The 22,445-nt window shown below is 39.5% G+C and overlaps 1 protein-coding gene across 1 annotated transcript in view; it reads left to right on the top strand.

Moving 5' to 3' along the window:
• The window catches only part of cubn (cubilin (intrinsic factor-cobalamin receptor)), a 301,424-nt gene that overhangs the window by 164,847 nt on the left and 114,132 nt on the right, over nt 1-22,445 (top strand). Inside the window, exons 32-38 of the mRNA XM_060825705.1 lie at nt 1,819-1,951; nt 2,267-2,472; nt 4,782-4,963; nt 8,221-8,422; nt 12,914-13,111; nt 17,752-17,898; nt 19,999-20,189. Of these exons, the coding sequence (XP_060681688.1) occupies nt 1,819-1,951; nt 2,267-2,472; nt 4,782-4,963; nt 8,221-8,422; nt 12,914-13,111; nt 17,752-17,898; nt 19,999-20,189 (1,259 nt within the window). The remainder of the gene's footprint in view (nt 1-1,818; nt 1,952-2,266; nt 2,473-4,781; nt 4,964-8,220; nt 8,423-12,913; nt 13,112-17,751; nt 17,899-19,998; nt 20,190-22,445) is intronic.

The following is a 22,445-nucleotide window of genomic DNA, read 5'->3' as shown; positions in this document are numbered from 1 at the left end:
GAAGAACTGCTCATTTCTGATTGGACAACCATTCAATGAGCTGGGACTTCCTGTTGCAGAGGGAGGAAATCCCATCTCCACCCAGTTTACGGTCAGTCAGCCATTTAATTTTTGCAAGGCACTGGAGTACACTTAGACTTACCCACAGTATTTCAGCTAACATATGAAAGGAGTCTTGTCAGAACTACAGAGTGTGATTGAAGCCAGTTCTGGACCTAAAATATCTTTAAGTCTGTTACATTTTACTAAATGTCAGTTGGTGAAAAGTCAAGCAATGTTTCTGATCCTGAAGACATATTCAGAAGTACATGGACTTCAATTGTACACTCCTATTATATTCTGGCATTCCTAAGTTCCCAAGAAGCTGACTTTTCTGAACTGATTCTCTCCTTAAGATAGCAACTGTCGTGAGTCTTGTGCCTCCTGTGGCCTTTGCATTTTTATACCAATATTCTCCTCCTGTACTATATTCATATTTCTTTTGCAGCTGTGTTGCTGCTTTATAAAAGCCACTGGAATTCATTCTTTTTATTAACAGGAACTGATATCCATCCACTCATGGGGTATGTAGTGTTAAATTTGAATCCATTTTCAGGGTGTGATAGATGTCTTAAACAAGCCAACAATTTCTGGGTGTGACCTGGAGTAAAATATTTTCTTATCAATTTGACTGTGCAGCTGCAGAATATTGTGTGGTTGGGACGCTTCTGTGTGATCCCACCCAAATTCACAGCAAAGAATGAGACAATATTTGGACCATCCAGTCAACAGTCACATCAATGAATTAATCAGGTTTATGCTTACTCTACAACACTAAGACTGCCAGTGGCATATCCTCATTCACCACTGTAAGTGACTACATGAAGAGTGTCATAGGGTTTCCACAGAATTTCTCTTCTGCAACCCCTCAAATGTGCAGTGTTGCTGGAAATTTCTTGCCATGCAAAACATGCAGTAACCAGCTTGGCAGGGAGAGAGTCTTGAAATGCCTTTGCTCCTTCTTCCAGACCTGTCTTAGGCCTTCAGTGATGCACAGATGCTAAGCTTCAGGATTCTTTAAGATCCTTTACAACTGGTTTAGTACTGCAGCCGCATCTTTTAGCACTATTTTGGCAGCATTATTTATCATAGACTTTCTCTGGACAACAGGAATGCTGCTGGGAATCAGTTGTAAATCACAAGTATCTCTGACCCAGAAAAATAACTGAGGGTTGGCTTGGATTCTGAGGTGTGTGGAAACTTGCTTTGGCAGAAATCTGCCCCAAAAGGCATCATTCCGTCCGTGAAATCATCCTTAATTACTTTAGCAAGGCCTTAAGGATAGACAATTAGATTTAGTTTTCATTTGATAGACATTTTAAAATGATCCAATAGTCCATTAGAACTTCTTTCTTGTTTTACACAATGTTTTTACATTTATCTATTTTTTAATTAAAATTACTGAAGTCGTGAAGCATCCCTCCTTGCCATCTAGTAAGAAAAAGCCTATTATTATGTAATTATGAACTTATAATGATGTTATCAACTTATGATGGTATTAATGGAAAAGAACAGGATAAAAAAAATCAGGTACCAAATTAAAATCATAAAATGAAGCGCTGGGCTTAGTCAAAGTTTAAAGGTTATGCAAGCCATTGATTTTGTTCAAAAATGCAGCAAGCTTAGTTTAATTAGGCAATCAGCAAAATTGTACACAGATAATGCATTGGAAAGCTTGTATTAAAACCAGCAAGTAAACTTTTGTAAAATTGATTATTATTAGCAACATTGGCAACGAACAATACTTACCAGAGTTGTTCACTGTTAATCCCTTCACAGCGTGTGGCGGAACGTATCACATGGAAACAGGAGCTTTCAATAGTCCCAACTTCCCTGATGAATCTCCACCCAACTATGAGTGTGTCTGGTATATCATCAGTTCACCTGGTAACCGTGTCCAACTATCCTTCATGTAATTACCATTTACATTTTTGTTTTATTCTCTTGTGGGATGCATGCATTGTTAGCTGGGCCAGCATTAATTGCTGTCCCTACTTGCTGTTAAGGAGTTGGTGGTGAGCTGATTTCTTGGACTGCTGCCATCCATGCGCTGTAGGGGTATACATATTTATTTTAGACTAATACCAAAAGGAACCGTTTCCTTTGATTAAACTACCTTGTTTATTGTAAATTGTTATTAATGTAGTAATGTTTAGCATGGACTTGAAGCTTGCTAGATAACTCATCAGATCATCAGATGAAATGTATTATTGTCTACATTCAACAGAACTTTCGAAATTGGATTAAGTATTAACTGTACCTCAGCTTACCTTGAAATTCGAGAAGGAAATTCCACTGGTCAGCTAATTGAACGTTACTGTGGTCTTTCTTTACCTGCAAATTACACATCAATTAAGGGGCACATCTTGTGGGTGAAGTTTGTTTCTGATCCAACATCTCCTGGTGGTAGATTCAGTGCCATATTTTCTCATTGTAAGTATTGGATTCAGAACATGATACTTGTCAAAACCTCTCATACTTTAAACTGAAATATTTTACTAACATGAAGGGTGGATCACAATACTTTTATGAGTAACAAAATTGTAAATCTGACTACCTCAATGATCATTTCTAATAAATGGTTATGTTGAAAAGAAACAGTATTTTACAACATGGGAAAACTTTTGATCCATTATGCTTTTTCCAGCTCTGAAAGAAGTCTATCTAAATAAACTTGCTTTATCTGCCATCATTGTCAGCAGTGGCAGTTGATTATCTGCGTAGGAACCTCTGTGTCACTGATCATGGGTTCTGTAGGTCCTTGCATGGTTGGTGAGCCCAATCCTAGAGTCTATTTGACAGCTGTTCCCAGGAAGTGAAATTAGAAATGTGGAACATTTATCTCCCTTTTAAGATTGTTTTGTTTTTCATGTATAAAGAATGTATGGATGTAGGTTTGTTTGCTGAGCTGGAAGGTTTATTTCCAGAGGTTTCGTCACCCTACTAGCTAACATCATCAGTGGGCCTCCAGGTGAAGCACAGCTGATAATTCCTGTTTTCCATTTATATGTTTGGATTTCTTTGGACTGATGATGTCATTTCCTGTGGTGATGTCATTTCCTGTGGTGGAGTCATTTCCTGATCTTTTTCTCAGGTGATAGATGGGGTCTAACTCAATGTGTTTGTTTGAGGCTCTAGATTTATCTTTTGCAGCGTTGCTAAGATACAGTGAACCTTTAAAAATGGCAGATAGGGCCCAGAAGCGGAAGTCTTAGTCCTGTAGGACTTTCACTGCAGTAGAACAGATCCAAATTTCCTGATAAATGATACGGTGTGGTGTGATAACCACAAGAGGGAAACCCATCAAAGGTCTAAACCAGGGCAGGACGGTGGCTCAGTGGTTAGAACTGCTTCCTTACAGCACCAGAGTCCCAGGTTTGATTCTAGCCCCGGGCAGACTGTCTGTGTAGAGTGACAGTCTGCCCGGGGCTAGAATCAAACCTGGGACTCTGGTGCTGTAAGGCAGCAGTTCTAACCACTGAGCCACCGTCCTGCCCTGGTTTCCTCCCACAGTCCAAAGATGTTCCGATCAGGTGAATTGGCCATTCTAAATTGCCCATAAGTGTTAGGTGCATTAGTCAGTGGGAAATGGGTCTGGGTGGGTTACTCTTTGGAGGGTCGATGTGGACTGGTTGGGCCAAAAGGCCTGTTTCCACACTGTAAGGAATCTAATCAATCTCACTTTGGCTGTTGCAAGAGCCTTAACTTGCAATGCAATGTGCAAGGCATGAATTGATTGAGTGGGTACAAATGCACTTGGAGGATGGGTAAGTTCTGTAAATCTGTCATCATGTGAGGTTTTAACCCCAAACCCACTTTTTAATTAAAAAGAAGGCTGTTTCTGTGACTGAGTGTTTAAAAAAAAACCCTCTACTTTGATTAACAGACGCCCCGGTGCAGGTTAGAAAATGTGAGAAAATGATCAATCATGTTCATTAGAGTCTTTTTTGACATTTCCTCAAGTGCTTTTATGGTGTCATTGTGAATGTTTGGTTTAGTTTCAAAAGCTTCAATTTCATCAGAGGCTGATCTGAGGGCACTGTTTGATAGTCTAAAGATTCTATGAAAGGATGAGCTACCTCTGATGTGCAGTCTGAAGAGAAATTGTTTATTTTTATAAGAGATTACCCAGATAAGATTTAAAAGATTTGAATGTTATCCAAATGAGAATTCTTTTTTATCCCATGAGTTGTTTAAGAATGAAAATGATGTTTGAATGGTTTTTAACATCATTCCATCTCATGTCTATTATTTCAAACTATGAAATAGTACCTTTATTTTGTTTAGACATTTTAGCATTTACTACTTTTGCCCAGTTTAGGGTATTTGTATAACTTTAATAGTCTGAGATCTTTATTAGCTGGACTATATCTCGAGTCAAAGATAAATTATAGTATGGTAACCTGAATATTGGATTATTGATTTTTAAGTTGATGTTTATGTTTAGATTGCAAAAAGTGAAGTAGTGCCCAATGAAGCAGTTGAGTCGACCTTGTTTTTAAGGCAAAGATAGATCATTGAACAGTAAAGGGATTAGTGGTTGTAGTGATTGGGTGGGTAAGTGAAGCTAAATCCACAAAATTATCAGCCACAATCTTATTGAATGGTGGACTAGGCTTGGGCCAGATGGCTGACTCCTCCTCCAAATTTTTTATGCTGTAAATAAAAGAAGGACATTTTTAATATTGTAAATCGTGTAGGTGTTAACGTAAAGGACTTCAGCCAAAGTGTGTTTCTTTCAGTGTATGGCAATGAGATTGCCGGATTTCAAGGACAAATTGCATCTCCACTTTGGCCACTGTATTACCCACACAATGCCAACTACCACTGGACAATTACAGTTCCTGCATCCTATGTTATCCATGTAAAGATCTTGGAATTGGATATTGATTCATTACAAGGATGCAGATATGATACATTAATGGTGAGTAATCCTTCATACCCAAAAAGATCAAGATTTCAAGGCTTAGCTGAAATCCACAGTGCAACCTCAACAACACTTTCCATAAGCATTTAGTGCTATATTACCTGTGGTTGCAGATATTTCTTTGTAAACTTATTGTGTTATAGAAAAAAAGGCATACTATCACATGTTGTAGATTTATCGCGTAAATTGATTGCATATTTAGTTGCACTAACAATCCCAGTGCTATAGCAAATTAGAAATAAGAGGATTTTGAAATTTTGTAATATTGTCAACTTCCAACATTTCCACAACATTGTGCAGCTATAGGGAGAGATTAAGTAGGCTGGGATTTTTATTCCCTCAAACATCAGAGGCTGAGGGAAGACCTTATTGAGGTTTATAAAATCATAGGGTGAGGGAATCCAAAACTAGATGGCATAGGCTTAAGGTGAGAGGGGAAAGATTCAAAAAGGATCAGAGGGATAACCTTTTCATGCAGGGAATGGTAAGTGAATAGAATGAGCTGCCAGAGGATGTGATGCAGGTAGGAAATATTACAACATTTAAAAGACATTTGGATACGTATATGAATTGGAAGGTTTTAGAGGGGCCAAATGCTGGCAAATGGGACTATGACAGACTGGGGTGTCTGGTTGGTGTGAACAAGTTGGACCAAGTGGTTTGTTTCCATGCTCTATGACTCTGCATGCACAGCCATGCAACAACCTGAAAGGTGTATCATGTAAACTAGATTAAGTCCTGCATCTGCCTGGTTGTGTACACTAAGATACTGGCTAGGCCCAACAATTAATTTTTACAAGTATTTCCAACAGCTGTTTTTTTTACAATTATCTGAGAAATTATCAGCACAGAAATTTGATTCTGCTTGAAAAATGAGTCAAAAGGCAGCGACTTCAGTAAAATAATAGCCAACAGTCTTGGCTCTATTGTGTGAGAGAAATTGGTCATGCTTGATGCCATATGAAGGCAGCGCACATCTCTTAAAGGGGAGGTGTAATCTGGCACTAGTTAAACCAGGGATCTTTGGAACTGGAGAAAGAAAGAAATATCAATAGATTAGAAGTTAATAGGAAAGAAAATGTGAGGGGTGGGGGGGGTGGGGAGGGTGGGGGGAGCGGGGGTGATGGTTTAAAATGGGCTGCCAATTCACAGTTGTCTATTTTATGTGATTACCCAAGAATAATTTCACCATCTACATGCTTACAAATGATTAAAAAGTCCAGGGTGTGTTGCATTCAGTATGCTCTTTTTGTCGCACTTTCTCTTGCCATACTTTCTCCATCACACTTTCACATGGCAAAATGTTAATTGGCATAAAGTAAAAACCACAAATTAGAATTAAAGATGTCAGAAGCACTTTAATACCGAGCAAAGTGGCATTAAATTTTTTAGAATCTTATGAAAATAACTTGTAGTAAATTGTCAGTCAGCTGAATCTGTAGTAATTTTTTTAAAATGGAGAAAAGCCACAATGAATGTCTTCAAATGTTTCTCAAACAGAAAATGAATTTGATCATTTTTTTCTCACTGAATTTCATATTTTCATCATTGATTATGCATAACACTAAAATGAGCATCACGCCTGCACTGACAGGATGCTAGATTAGAGTGGTGCTGAAAAAGCACAACAGTTCAGGCAGCATCCATGGAGCAGGAAAATCGATGTTTTGGGCAAAAGCCCTTCATCAGGAATAGAGGCAGAGTGCCTGCAGAGTGGAGAGATAAATGAGAGGAGGGTGGGGGTGGGGAGAAAGTAGCATAGAGTACAATAGGTGAATGGGGGTGGGGATGGAGGTGATAGGTCAGAGAGGACGGAGGAGTGGATAGGTGGAAAGGAAGATAGACAGGTAGGACAAGTCATGGGACAGTGCTGAGCTGGAAGGTTGGAACTGGGGTGATGTGGGGGAAGGGGAAATGAGGAAACTGGTGAAGTCCAGTTGGGGTTGAAGTGTTCCAAGGCGGAAGATTAGGTGTTCTTCCTCCAGGCGTCGGGTGGTGAAGGAGTGGCAGTGACAGAGGTCCAGGAGCTTCATGTCCTCGGCTGGGAGGATGCAGGATTTCAGGTTGTGACAGGACAATTTGCAGGAAGCACCTTTGCATGTGCGGGTAGCATGACCACAAGTGCTTGCATTCCTGAGCAGGGACTGGGAAGATGAGATGGAACATGACCCTGGCTGCAGCAAGGATAAAATCCCACACCCCTGACCGGGAAAAGAGACCTACACTAGCAGCAGAGAGAGACAGTGTCCATTTGTCCATTTTGTACATTAATGCTTGTAAACCAATTATCAAATAATCTGAAGAGCTCATTCTCCTGCAGTACTACCACATACAAATGATATCAGCTTTCTCTTTGCGCATGCACACTCTTTTACACCATGTCACCTGGCATTTGTACAAAATAACAAATTATTTTCAGAGATTTCTTAAGATACTCAAAATAATGTTGCTGCATCTGGAACCGCTTATCCCTAAACTGTTAGTTTGTATCCCCTTGATACTGACAACAGGAGCAATTCACCAGCGAATCTTCAGCTCCGCCAATTAAACCTAAGCACTATCGTATGGCTTCTTTGTAATGATTCAATCATGTAGACTTTATAATAGAGAGTAAATTCTCACCCAGCTACTCTCAAATACATCATCCACATTTGAAAGCCCTCCACCATCAGATTGTTTTGGATAACAATGGGCAGAATGATTAATGAGTTGAATATTTGAATTCCAAGTATTGAATCTGTTTAAGGTGTTTCCAAGGATATTACACTCCACTAAAGGTTAATCTGATGACTGAATTTAGAATAGTGAAGTCAGCCTCCAGGATTCCATAGGAGACAAAAAGGAAAAAAAAGGGAGATGGAACAATTGCAGAAAACAGAGCAGAAAGTTCATGAGATGAGAAAAAGAAGCGGGGGTTTACATAAAAAAGACATTGAGTGGTGCCAGCTCGAGAGTGAGGAAAGGAGATATTTGTGGAAAGATAAGCAAAGAATAAGAAAGTTAGAGCTAGAACAGGACCTGAGAGAAAGATATGAGCGAGATGCAATAAAATAAGAATCCAACTCAAAGCTGCAGGAATGAGAAGTAGAAATGTTTTCAAATAGATGACAAATGGAGACAGTTATCAAAGGATGGACACAAGTTTTAGTTCTAATTTTGTCTTTAAGCATTGCTTTGGAAACCAGCCATATTTCTAATAATGTTATTTAGCAATTGGTTATATGACTCATTTGACATTCTTTCTCTGGTTCTAGTTCTATGATGGCCCTAATATACATGCACGTCTTATTGGAAAATACTGCGGCTTTAAACTGCCCCCAGATTTGTCATCCACTGCAAGTACCATGACAGTTCAGTTTATAAGTGACCCTACTACGAATGGCAAAGGTTTCCTGCTGGAATGGTTTGCAGTGCAATACATTATTGACCCAACTGCAATACCTACTATTCAACCAGGTATGTGATAAAGACATAAATAGTACAGCACATATGTACATGGTGAAAATAAGTACAAATACATTTTTATAATTTATGAGGATGCCTACAGAAATATAGATAGATTTCAGTGAAGCTTTGAACAGTAAACCCTTATAATTGAGAGAAAATTAAGATATAAGTTCTTAAAATAATTCCTAATGTATATACTGATCCAGTGAGGCAATGGATAGCATTTACAGAAGATGGATGTAGAATAGGAAAGTAAATAACATGCTTTTGATTTTGATTGTATTCTGAAAAGTAATGTATAATCATTTTCATCATCCTTTCAAAATGGCTGACGTGAGATTTGAGGAAATAGTTTTTAAGTTATAATTTAAAGTCTGGTAGGAAGGGAAGGAGGGCAAGAACTTCAAAATGTATTAAATAATGATCCTCAATAATGTTGAAGCACACCAAATAAAATATTCAGAGAACCAAAACTAAAATTCAGGAAAAAAGAATAGAAAATGGTATTTTTAGGTGGAGAAGTATCAATATATTGACTTCAGTAGCAGGAATAGAAAAGTAGCATTTTATACAGGTGTGAAATCTGTTGGCATTCAAAGAGGTTCAGCCTACTTATAGAAAGAACTCACAATTAATAGATTAATTCCTGAAATAAGAGAGTTGTGATGTAGGTAATGAGAAGGGATCTCATTGAAACATTCAATATTCTAAAAAGCTGTTTCTATAGATTTAGATTTAGGCTTTATTGTCGTATGTTCTCAATTACCAAAGTACAGGAGTACAGTGAAAAGTGTATAATGTCGCCACAACAGTGCCATCTTAGGATCAAGTACTTCGAGACAAAATCTTAAGAACAAGGGAGAAAGAAATAAAGAAGAATGTTAACAGTTAAACAGTGCAGTCATTCTTCGTATAGTGTAAAAAAAAGAAGTAAAGCTAAAAGTTAAGTATTACAGACCTTGCTAGTATTACAGAAAAATGAAGAGATAAAGCCAGAAGTTTAGACTTTACAGTCTTTCTAAAGTGCTTAGCAATGCTGGGGCCGCACTTGCTGCAAGTCAGAAATTGAGAAAATGGGTGTATACCTCAAGATAAGGGATCCTCTGAGATTCTGAGATGAGGAAAAATTTCTTCACTCAGGTGCTTGTAAATCTTAATAGGTTCCTACTCCAATGGGTTGAGAATATGCTGAGTACATTCAATACTGCGATCAATTAATTTTATATTGTGAAGCTCTTTAGTGTAATTTCATTCTGAATTTGGTGTTGCCAGAAGTCAAACTAATATTAGTGTAGTTACAGTCAAGCTGCAAATTTACACCAGGACATTGCAGAGAAAGCATCTATTACTGCAATTGTGGTTCCAGAATTCAGAAAACTCAGCACTGGAGGATGTATCAGAATTCTTATGGTCCTAGCCTTCCAATCAGCTTTCTGTCAGGTCAACCTATGTCCAGAGGAACAGATGAGAACCACCTCAAGGTTTTGGCTGGAGCTATCAACAAAAGCTGATGTATCTCTGAATTATTAATGGACTATTATAAAGAGGGTACATTGAATCAAACAAAATAGATAACTAACTTTGTGCTAAACCGATGAATTTCCAAAGCTGCTTTACTAATGCCCACTGCTGTGGTATGTATAATAATGCTTGTCCGCTCCTGCCCTTCCCAGCCTTGATTCTCTACAGCTAGAAAAGTTGTTCCCAGTACCATTTTGCATTGAGAATGATCTGTTAGCTTGGTGTTCACTATATTCAATAGTTAAATTCAGAAATTATTCTTGTATTTAGCATGTTTTGTTTTGCATTTGAAAAAACGATGGAAGATCTGGATTACACATTATTGCTATTTTTTTATAAGCCCAATGACTAGTGAAAGTTGTGTTCAAAGGAATTGTGTAAGATAAAACACATGCAATGGAAATCTGATACAACACAGATGTTGGAGTGCAAGAGGTGTAACAGTATAAAAGCTGGACTGTTATGAAAATTATTCACTAGCTATTTCAGAAAGCAGAGGTTTAAATCCACTTCTTTATTAGAGTTCTCCTGCATTGGGTGTTATGCTCAATGTAGATCAATAGAAGAAGTGTTAAATGTTGTCCTGGGATCAGCCATTTCACTTAGCAGTTTGTGTAGCCCGAGACTGACAGAGAGTATTTTCAAACAAAAGTCTCATGAAATCTTGTTCAGAAAACAGACACTTATTAAATAAAAATGGCAAGAAAACCTGATGCCTACATATTCATTGAGTGGGTTTTTAAAAAAAAATCAATTAGTTATGTGAGATTGAAGTGGAATTTTAAAAAGAGAAAGTAATTCCTTTCAGCAGCAAAAGTAACTCCTGATTACCGTGTTGAACTGAGCTGACAGGCTGCAGCAACTTGTGAAGATAGAAGTTTGGTGTTGGTTTCAGCCCCTGTGGTCTGCTTCAATCTCCTGGGAGAGACTTAGTTATTATAGTTGCAGTGAGGTTACTTCCCTTTGTGTTTTTGCATGGCGTAATTTGTTAAAAGCACTTCAATGTTTAATTCAACGAGTCTAATTTTAAAGAGTCTAGAAGGTTAGAGAGATAAAGAGAACTGACCTCTCTTGTACTCTCCGTAAACTGAAATATGAAGTACTGTTTTGAAAATTCCAAAGCTGGTACTTTGTAAAATGTTACGTTTGGTGAAGTGAAGAGGTATTCTTTATCCTTGTTGAAATACGTATACACAAACACATGCACACAGGGTGTTGGACACCAGCATTCACATTATATCAGATTTGCAATGTACATGTTTTATATTAGAATATAAGTTAGAATATAAATTTCATTTCTCATTGAGCTTATAAATGTTTATGAATAAATTATAACCCAGATGTTCTGTCTTTCTTTGTAGTGTTGAACAAAGCATGCTAAATATAAAAGAAAATCACGACAATCAGGTTTTGGGCTGCTACCACACATTACCCATTGTCACCTCAACAAATCATTGCTCAGACTACATTTTGAGTATTGTGTTCAGTTCTGGGTACCTTATTTAAGGAAAAATGTTAAAGCCCTGGAAAGGGTGCAATTGAGATTTACTAGAATGATACCAGGAATGACGAATTTTAGATACAAGAACAGATTAGAGAAATTGGGCTTGGTTTTCTTGGAGCAAGATTAAGAAGTGACTTTATTGCGGTGTCCAAATTATGAGCAATTTTACAGGGTAAGGAAAAATGTTCTGTTTTCACTAGTTCGTATGCAAGTAAGTAGGAGTCACAGTTTCAATATTGTCAGCAAGAGAGCTAGGAGTGAGATGAGGAAGAATTTCTTTACTCAGAGAATTGTTAAGATTTGGAATATGCTGCCTGCAAGAGCGGTGGAGGTGAACTCCATATGAGGTGTAAAAGAGATTTCTATATTTGGAAGTAATGAATTTGGAGAGATATGGAGATGGGTCAGGAGAATGGGACGAGCAGAGTGGTTCGTTTGGGAGCAGGTACTGACATGTTGGATTGAATGGCCTGCTGTCCTGTAAGATTCTATAATTATATGATTCCAGTGAAAGTGAGGTCCAATGGTCTGGGTTAATTGGGTTTATCATGGAATCTATAGAATTATAGAATCTCTACAGTTTGAAAACAGGCCATTCAACCCATCAAGTCCACACCAACCCTCTAAAGAGAATCCCACCCAGACCCACCCCTTACCTATCCCTGTAACCCTGCATTTCCCATGGCTAATCCACCTAGCCTACACATCGCTGGAAATTATGGATAATTTAGTATGGCCAATCCACCTAACTTGTACATCTTTGGACTATCGGAAACCCATGCAGACACAGAGAATGTGCAGACTCCATGGAGATAGCTGCCTGAGGCTGGAATGGAATCCAGGTTGTAGCTTGTACTGTGTGTATTTGGGAATTTTAAAAAGTACTGGAGAAGAGTCTTGTATGTAAATGAGCTGCTTGCACTATCATTTAAGTTTTCTGAGGGCATTCTAGCACACCACTAGTCCAGCCAGGTAGCACTGGGATATTCAAGCAAGCAATGAATTGGAGGAAGAGATTCCATCCCCACCCTGCATGCTTCTTCCTGCAGACCCTATCTCCTAAAGCATGGGAATAATGGCCAGGTAAATGGCAGAATCTGTGGTGGACCTGGCATGACTGGCAAAATACATTCACATGGATTTCCTAAGTTAAATAAGATTTTTACCTTTACTTATCAACCAAAGTAACTGAAGTTCTGAAGAAGGATTTCACTAGACTCAAAACTTAAACTCTGCTTTCTCTCCAGAGATGCTGCATGGCCTGTTCAGCTTCTCCAGCACTTTCTGTTTTTGTTAGGGCAATTGGTATTGTGCATCAGTATTTTTAATGGGGTGTTGACAGATGCTTTCAAAGACCCCTTTTGAAGAGCAATGGAAACATACTTCTGTGTTTTGTTGATGTAATTTATGCCATTCTGAGTCAGACATTGTTTTGATTTCATGATTTGATGGTTGAAATGTGTTTGTTGTTCCAGGTGCATGCGGTGGAGTTGTTGTCGCTGCGGATATCCCAACATTTCTCTTCTCACCAGGTTGGCCCAACAAATATGAAAACGATTTGGATTGTTCTTGGGTCATCTGGGCACCACAAGGCACAGTGGAACTTCACATTCTGGCTCTAGATATTGAATCAGATAAGAAGTGTAACTACGATAACTTAGTCATCAGAGATGGTAATAATTGTTTCTTGTTTTTCAGTGAAGGGTGGATCAGTTTCCTTCTTTTCAACTTCCTCAGTTCACCTTGATAAAGATTTAAGACTTGTTTTAGTGTGCTGCTATACCTCATTACTGTGAAAATGCCATTAACTAATTCAACATAAATAATTGTGGAGCTGGGGTGACAAAGTTTATTTGAAAGAGGAATTTTATTACTTAACAGAAAGAAGAATGATAAAGTCACGATGTTAAGCGCACATGCAAGTACAGACGTAAAATTTAAAAGTGATAGCACTGAGCACAAAAAGGAAGATGAAAGAACATGCAGTTCAAGATCTTTAGCATGTACTTGAGTTATTATGCTTTAACTTGAAACAATGGTTGACTTGAAATGTCCTGCATCAGTGGCAGTCATGAGTATTATAGATATCTTCAAGTCCTCAGTGATCAAATGCTTCTCTCTGGTTTGCATGATTGATGCTTTATGCATTGAAAAACTGAGAGAGAGTTTCTTTGATAACCTGTTAATAAAAAAACACTCTTAGCTTCTTATAAAACTTGGTCGAACACAGGAGTTAATTTTGCACTGAGGAAATCTTTCATCTTCTCTAAGTAAACACATGGATAATAAAAATGCACTGCGAAGAAAAGTCAAGTTATTAGGTGGTAATAAAGATTCAGTCAAACAACACTAGCAGTACTCTTTGCAGCTATGTAAATAAGCCCTTGTCAGGCTGATTCCATTAGCTACTTATGGAGCTTAACTAATCTTTTGATGGACTTTCAGGTGAAGCCAAGTTGCTGGTATTGAGACTGGCTCTCATGCAATGAGGGGTACATCAGGTTTCAAGCAATCGATTGTGATAGAGGAGTGTCTAGTCAGAGGCACAGACAAATGTTTCTGCGGCCAGCAGCGAAAGATCAGAATAGTGTGTTGCCTCCCTGGTTTCAGGATCAAGGATACCTCAGAGAGGGTAGAGATGTTCTCAAAAGGAAGTGGGATCAGCAGGAGGTCATGGAAAACATTGGAATGAATGACATAGGAAGGAAAAAGGATTAGATTCTGAAAGGAGAATGTAGAAAATTAGGCAGGAACTTAAAAAGGAGGTCCTCTAGGATAGTAATATCTGGATTACTCCCTGTGCTATGAACTAGTGAAGATAGGAATATAAGGATAGAGCAGATGAATGCTTGGCTGAGGAGCTGGTGCAGGGGAGATGGGTTCACATTTTTAGATCACTGGAATCTCTTCTGAAGTAGAAGTGACCTGCTCAAGAAGTACAGATTGTACCTGAATTGGAAGGGGACTAATATACTGGCAGGGAGATTTGCTAGAGCTGCTTGGGAGGATTTAAACTAGTAAGGTGGGGGATGGAGAATTCAGGGAGATAGTGAGGAAAGAGATCAATCTGACACTGGTACAGTTGTGAAAAGAAGCAAGTCAAACAGGACAGGAAGGAACAAAGCAGAACAAGATAGGACTGATAAATTAAACTGCATTTACTTCAATGCAAGAGGCCTAACAGGGAAGCTAGATGAACTCAGGGCATGGTCAGGAACATGGGACTGGGATATCATAGCAATAACAGAAATGCACCTCATGGATGGACAGGACTAGTAGCTTAACGTTCCAAGATGCAAATGGAAGGATAGAACGGGAGGCAAGAGAGGAGGGGGAGTACAATTTTTTTATAAGGGATAGCGTTACTGTTGTACTTAGGTAGGGTATTCCTGGGAATACATCCAGGGAAGATATTTAGGTGGAACTGAGAAATAAGAAAGGGATGATCACCTTATTGGGATTGTATTATAGACCCCCCCAATAGTCAGCAGGAAATTGAGAAATAAATTTGTAAAGAGATTTCAGTTATCTATAAGAATAATAGGATGGATATGGTAGAGGATTTTAACTTTCCAAACATTGACTGGGATTGCCATGGTGTTAGGGGTTTAGATGGAGAGGAATTTATTTAGTGTGTACAAGAAAATCTTCTGATTTAGTATGTGGTTGTACCTACTAGAGAAGGTGCAAAACTTGACCTACTCTTGGAAAATAGGGCAGCGCAGGTAACTGTGTGGGAGCACTTTGGGGCCAGTGACCATAATGCTATTAGTTTTAAAACAGTGATGGAGAAGGATAGACCGGATCTAAAAATTGAAGTTCTCAATTGAAGGAAAGCTATTTTTGATGGTATTAAGCAAGAACTTTCAAAAGCTGAATGGGGGCAGATGTTCATAGGTAAAAGGACAGCTAGAAAGTAAGAAACCTTCAGAAATGAAATAGCGAGAGTCCAGAGAAAGTATATTCCTGGTACGGTGAAAGAAAAGGCTGGTAGGTGTAGGGAAAGCTGGATGACAAGAGAAGTTGCAGTTTTGTTCATAAAAAGAAAGAAGCACATGTCAAGTATAGACAAGAGAGATGGAGTGAATCCTTAGAAGAGTATAAAGGCAGTAGGAGTATACTTGAGAAGGAAACCAGGAGGGCAAAAATAGGACAAGCAATAGTTTTGGCAAATAGGGTTAAGGAGACTGCAAAGGGATTTTATAAATGCATTAAAGACAAAAGGGTAACAAGGGACAGAATAGGGCATCTCAAAGATCAGGTAGGTAAAAACAAGGACTGCAGATGCTGGAGATCAGCAAGGCAGTCAATGTGTACAGCCGCAGGAGATGGGGGAGATACGAACCGAGTATTTTGCAAAAGTGCTTACTGTGGAGAATGGCATGGAAGATATAGAATGTGGGGAAATAGATGGTGACATCTGGAAAAATGTCCATATTACAGAAGAGGAGGTGCTCGATGTCTTGAAACTCATAAAAAAATGGATAAATCCCCAGGACCTGATCGGGTGTACTCTAGAACACGGTGGGAAGCTAGGGAAGTGATTGCTGGACCCCTTGCTGAGATATTTACATCATTGATGTCACAGGCGAGGTGCTGGAAGACTGGAGGTTGGCTAACATGGTGCCACTATTTAAGAAAGGTGGGAAGGACAAACCAGGGAACTATAGATCGGTGAGCTTAACATTAGTCAGGGGGCAAGTTGTTGGAGGGAATCCTGAGGGACAGGATTTACATGTATTTGGAAAGGCAAGGACTGATTAGGGATAGTCAGCATGGCTTTGTGCATGGGAAATCATGTCTCATGAACTTGATTGAGTTTTTTGAACTTGATTGAGTAACAAAGAGGATTGATGAGGGCAGAATGTTAGATGTGACCTCTACAGACTTCAGTGCGGTGTTTGACAAGGTTCCCCATGGGAGATTGATTAGCAAACTTAGATCTCATAGAATACAGGGAGAACTAACCATTTGGATTCAGGACTCGCTCAAAGATAGAGGACAAAGGATGGTGACGGAGGGTTGCTTTTCAAACTGGAGTATGTGACCAGTGGTGTACCACAAGGATCGGTGCTGGGTCCACTACTTTTCGTCATTTATATAAATGATTTGGATGTGAACATAGGAGATATAGTTAGTAAGTTTGCAGATGACACCAAAATTAGAGGTGCAGGGGACAGTGAAGAAGGTTATTTCAGAGTACAACACTCTCTTGATCAGATGGGCCAATGGGCTGAGAAGTGGCAGATGGAGTTTAACTTAGACAAATCCGAGGTGCTGCATTTTGGAAAAGCAAATCAGAGCTGAACTTATATACTTAATGGTAACATCCTGGGGGCTGTTGCTGAACAAAGATACCTTTGAGTGCAAGTTCATAGTTCCTTGAAAGTAGAGTCGCAGGTAGGTAGGATAGAGAAGAAGGCATTTGGTATGCTTTCCTTTATTGGTCAGAGCATTGAGTATAGGAATTAGGAGGACATGCTATGGCTGTACAGGACATTGGTTAGGCCACTGTTGGAATATTGCATGCAATTCTGGTCTCCTTCCTATCAGAACGATGTTTTGAAACTTGAAAGCGTTCAGAAAGATTTACAAGGATGTTGCCAGGGCAAGAGGATTTGAGCTAAAGGGAGAGCCTGAATAGGTTGGGGCTGTTTTTCCTGAGTGTCGGAGGCTGAGGAGTGACCTTATAGAGGTTTATAAAATCATGAGGGGCATGGATAGGATAAATAGGCAAGGTCTTTTCTCTGGAGTGGGGGAGTCCAGAACTAGAGGGCATAGGTTTAGGGTGAGAGACAAAAGATATAAAAGGGACCTCAGGGGCAACTTACACAGAGGGTGGTACGTGGATGGAATGAGCTACCAGAGAAAGTGGTAGAGGCTGGTACAATTACACCTTTTAAGAGGCATCATGATGGATATATGAATAGGGAGGGTTTGGAGGGATATGGGCCAGATGATGGCAAATAGGATTAGATTAGGTTAGGATATCTGGTCAGCATGGATGAATTGGACCGAAGAGTCTGTTTCTGTGCTTTACATCTCTATGACTATGACTCTACTTGTAATGAGACAAATGAAGAATTAAATACCTGCTCATCTGTTCAGCCCACTTCTGCCTCTGTTGATATAATTGTGAGATGCTTGGCAATTTAGCATTAATTTGTGCCAATTGAAATTTATTGTCCATTAGATATAATCAACTTTGGAATTGTGACAACCTATGGAATAACATCATTAACTGTGACAGCTTTGAGACTCTGAGGCTCAAATTTGCATTTATGTAAGTTTTGCATATCTCTTGTCTCTTCAGGGGACAATAACCTTTCTCCAATACTTGCCACTCTATGTGGTAACCAATTACCTGGACCTCTCCGATCTAGTGGTGATGCAATGCTCATTCGATTTACATCTGATCAGGAGACCAATGGTGGTGGTTTCAATGCTTCTTACTACAAAAGTAGGTTGACTCTTTTAGTAGATTTTATTTTCTCTGAAGTTGAATACTGCAGAAAAGATAAATATGCCAAAGCTTTTTGTCTTGCACTTATCAGGACAAATGAAAAATATCAAATTTCGAATTATTGTAACAATTCATATTGGTAGAGGAAACATTCTTATTCGCTCCCACTTTCCCACACACACACACTCTGTCTCCTTCACATACTTTCACTCACATATTCTCTCCCCCACACTCTCCTGTGTTATACACACTCCCCATCTCATGCATTCATACTCCTTCATTCACATACTTTCTGTCACTCAATCATGTACACTTTCTCATTCACTCATTTATACACTCTCTCTTTCAAGCAAACAATAACCCTCTCTCACTCATACATTTTTCCTTTCTCCCTCCATCTCCCTTTCATTCATGATCTCTTCCTCCCTCATTGGCTCACACTCAATCATTCTCTCTCTCTCTTAGTCATACACTGTCCTTCATGCACAAACTGTCCCTCTCTTCCCTCATGGTCTGTGGGTTCAGCAGACTGCTCCAGCATTTCATTGCAATCCTTCAGGGGCCTGGTACCTGCATAGGAAAGAGAGAGCTTCGCCTCCTTTCGGCTTCTCCACGGCTGAATGAAGCTTGGTGTGTTTGCACAGCTAATTGCTATTCCAATTACAAGGTTTTTTTTTCAGTCATGGGATATGAGCATCATTGGCAAGGCCAACATTTAGTGCCAATCCATAACTGCCACTAAGAATGTGGTAGAGGGCTGTATTCTTGAACCGTTGCAGTCCTTGGTGTGGAGGGACACCAGAGTGCTTTTCTGAAGGGATTTCCAAGATTTTGACCCAATGACAGTAACGGAACAGTGATATAGTAAATAGTCAGCATGGTGAGTGGCTTGGTGGGGAATGTACGGATGTGGTGTTCACATACAATTGCTGCCCTTGTCCTTCTAGAGTGCAGAGCAGGTTTAGGAGGTGCTGTCGAAGGGACCTGGGTGAGTTGGCTCACTAGTGAACCCCACAGCATTAACTGCAGGGGTTTGGGGGTGGGGAAATGGGGGTGGGAACAGCACCTGATTGCAGAATCCTTCCTGTGTTTGGAACACCGCTGGTGATAGGACCCTTTGGCTGCCATCGCCTAAAAGTTGGATGTGCCTGCTACAGAAAAGTTAAATTTTATAAAAGTTTTTAAAAAATATACATAAAGCAGTACATTAAATCTAGTAAATTGAAATTGTAGCATTTTAATGGTTTTGCAGCTCTGCTTCCGAAAAGTTGTTCTTGTTTTAATCAACAAGTGTCTTGTGTCATATCTAAGATCAACCATGTACTCAATTCTTAGAAAAGGAATTGATCGTCGACTGTAACGGTTGTGGATGGGCAATGGCATGGTGGCTCAGTGGTTAACACTGCTGCCTCACAGCACTAGGTACCCAGGTTCGATCCTAGCCTGAGGTAACTGTCTGTGTGGAGTTTGCACATTCCCTCTGTGGGTGCTCTAGTTTCATCCCACAGTCTATAGATGTGCAGATTAGGTAGATTGGCTGTGCTAAATTGCCCCTTAGTTTCCAGGGATATCTAGGGCTATATGGATTAGCAGCTATGGGGAATGCAGGGTTACTGGGGGTAGGCTGCTCTTTTGAGGGTTGGTATGGACTCAAAGAGCCTGCTTTCACACTGTAGGGATTCTATGAATGCTTCACAAGTTTATGTTTCATTTTTCTGTGCTCAACTTTACGAAGGAATTAATTTGTTCAAAATAATTGGATTAATTCTTGCGTGAAAATTGTTAACAAAGGAGTACCACCAAGTAAACCTTCCTGCCGCAAGTGCCAACCCCACAATTTTCAGTTAATTGTTTATTTTGGCTCGACGCCAATTATTGTTGGTTCCTATGTCAATGGTCTGAACACTAATGTGCGAGGGGTTTTTCTTCTGTTTAATGTGAACGTTTGGTGTGGATTTGAATGCTATGCAATATGTGGCAAAGACTGTTACTTAGCAAAGATTTGTCCCCAAAGAAAAGTTTTAGATTTTAAAATACTTTGTATATGAATGTACTTGCGTTATTTTATTAGTCATTGATATATTTCCTTCCTTTCAGCTTGTGGTGGGCGGCTCAATGCTGACCACGGTGTTATTCTTTCACCCAACTATCCCCACAAATATACACCAAATCTCAGTTGCACTTGGCTTATTGCTGTCACCAGTGGTTCCATAATTTCTATCCACTTCAATTGGACCTTCCAAGTTCAAAGTTCTGACCCAAACTGTACAACTGGAGACTACTTAGAGGTATACAATTTTTTCACATTACTGAAGTCTAAGTTTTGTGAAGTTTAAACTTTCAATCTTACATTTAAGAAAAATTAATTTGCATCTGTACAGTGCTTTTTGTGTCTTTTGTTATCCCAAAGCACTTACCAGTCAGTGATTTACCTTTTACTGTTATAATGTAGGTACATGAGATGTTAAGTTTTAAGTAACATTTAGACCACATCAAGTGCCAGGCAATGATCATCTCCAATAAGAGAGAGTATATCTAACTTCCCTTGACATTCAATTGCGTTATGATCCCTTAATCCTCCATTATCGATATCTTAAGGAAGTTTTAGAAGTTTAACTGTACTAGCTGAATGAATGCTTGGGTAACAAGAGCAGGCAGGAGGCTGGAAGAACTCTGTAGTGATTTGCCAATTGTTCCAAAAGCTGAAACTCTATACTTTGCAACATGATCTTTTTGCCCTGACCCATTCAGAGCTCATTCAAATGCAGGAAATGCATCTTTCCTGGCCTTTTGCAAGAAGGTGGGACCATGTGGTGAGTCACTGATATTTTGATGAATTATCAATAAAAGACCAACAATTTCTTCTATCTCCCTTTCACACTGATCATTGGATTTAGGTCATAATTTTGCTATTCTGTCTGTACCACCTCCGAACTCATCTTTCTCTCTAAAGTCCCTGAACATGTTTTTGCCACCCAAATCTATGTTGATCATTCCCAGAACCCTATTTTGGAATACTACCAGAATGGTATCAGTCTATCCTGCTGCAGTACCCAAATAGCTCTTACTGAAGTCACATCCTACATGTCTGAGACAAAGGAAATTTGTTGCTTCTCCTCATGATTCTTGGCAGGACTACAACATCTGAGATGATTGATGGAATAGGTTCTATCAAGGATATTGCCAGGGTTGGAGGATTCGAGCAATAGGGAAAGGCTGAACAGGCTGGGGCTGTTTTCCCTGGAGCATTGGAGGCTGAGGGGTGACCTTATAGAGGTTTACAAAATTATGAGGGGCATGGATAGGATAAATAGATAAAGTCTTTTCCCTGGGGTTGGGGACTCCAGGACTAGAGGGCATAGGTTTAGGGGAAAGATATAAAAGAGATCTAAGGGTCAACCTTTTCACACACAGGGTGGTATGTATATGGAATGAGCTGCCAGAGGAAGTGGTGGAGCTGGTACAATTGCAACATTTAAAAGGCATTTGGATGGGTATATGAAAAAGAAGGGTTTAGAGAGTTATGTGCTGGGTGCTGGCATGTGGACTAGATTGGGTTGGGATATCTGGTCGGCATGGACAGGTTGGACAGAAGGGTCTGTTTCCATGCTGTACATCGCTATGATTCTATGACTTCTTTCCTGCCACCCAGCTGGTGGGTCTCCACATACCTTGTTAATTCTCGTCTCATTGTAGGCAGTCTGTCCATTGTGATGCCTTCTTTTCCCACTTGAGCATCATTGCCATTGGTATACAAGATGGATCTATCATAGGCTCACCCCTACTTCTCATCCACATGTTGTCTATTCATAACATAACCTAAAAACAAAGCTCATCTCACACCCAAGTTTCTTACTGCTAAATTATCAAATTGTTTGTCTGATATTACATGTCAGGGCTGGCAAATTGGTTAGCATTGCTATCTCACAGCACCAGTGACCCAGGTTCTATTCCAGCCTCGGGCGACCATCTGTGTAGAGTTTGCACATTTTCCCCGTGTATGTGTGGGCTTCCTGTGGGTACTCTGGTTTCCACCCAGTCCAAAGATGTGCAGGTTAGGTGTATTGGCCATGCTAAATTGCCCATAATGTTCAGGGATGTGTAAGTTAGGTGTATTAGTCAGGGGTAAATGTAGGGGAATGGGTCTGTGTAGATTACTCTTTGGAAGGTCAGTATGGACTGTTGAGTCAAATGGCCTGTTTCCACACAGTAGGGGTTCTATGGTTCTATCACATCTGATAATGGACATATTCTTCCATTAATTATGCAGAAGATCAATCCAATTGTCTTTAGACCCCACTCCAAATTCCATTCCAAAGCTAAGAACTCCATCTCTATCCATGTTAACCATCTCAAGTTATTTGGCTCACAGTTTGATATAATATTTGACCCTAACATGAACTTTATCTGTATATCCATGTCTCACCTATGACTGCCTTATCTCTGTAACATCATCAGACTGTGTCCTTGCCTCAGCTTATCTGCTGTCAAACCCATAACTATGCCTTGGTTACCTCTAGCCTTGACTATTCTAATGTCTTCCC

The sequence above is a fragment of the Hemiscyllium ocellatum genome, chromosome 5 (genome assembly GCF_020745735.1).
Source record: "Hemiscyllium ocellatum isolate sHemOce1 chromosome 5, sHemOce1.pat.X.cur, whole genome shotgun sequence".
NCBI classification, from domain to species: domain Eukaryota; kingdom Metazoa; phylum Chordata; class Chondrichthyes; order Orectolobiformes; family Hemiscylliidae; genus Hemiscyllium; species Hemiscyllium ocellatum.
This window is presented reverse-complemented; position numbering and strand designations above follow the sequence as displayed.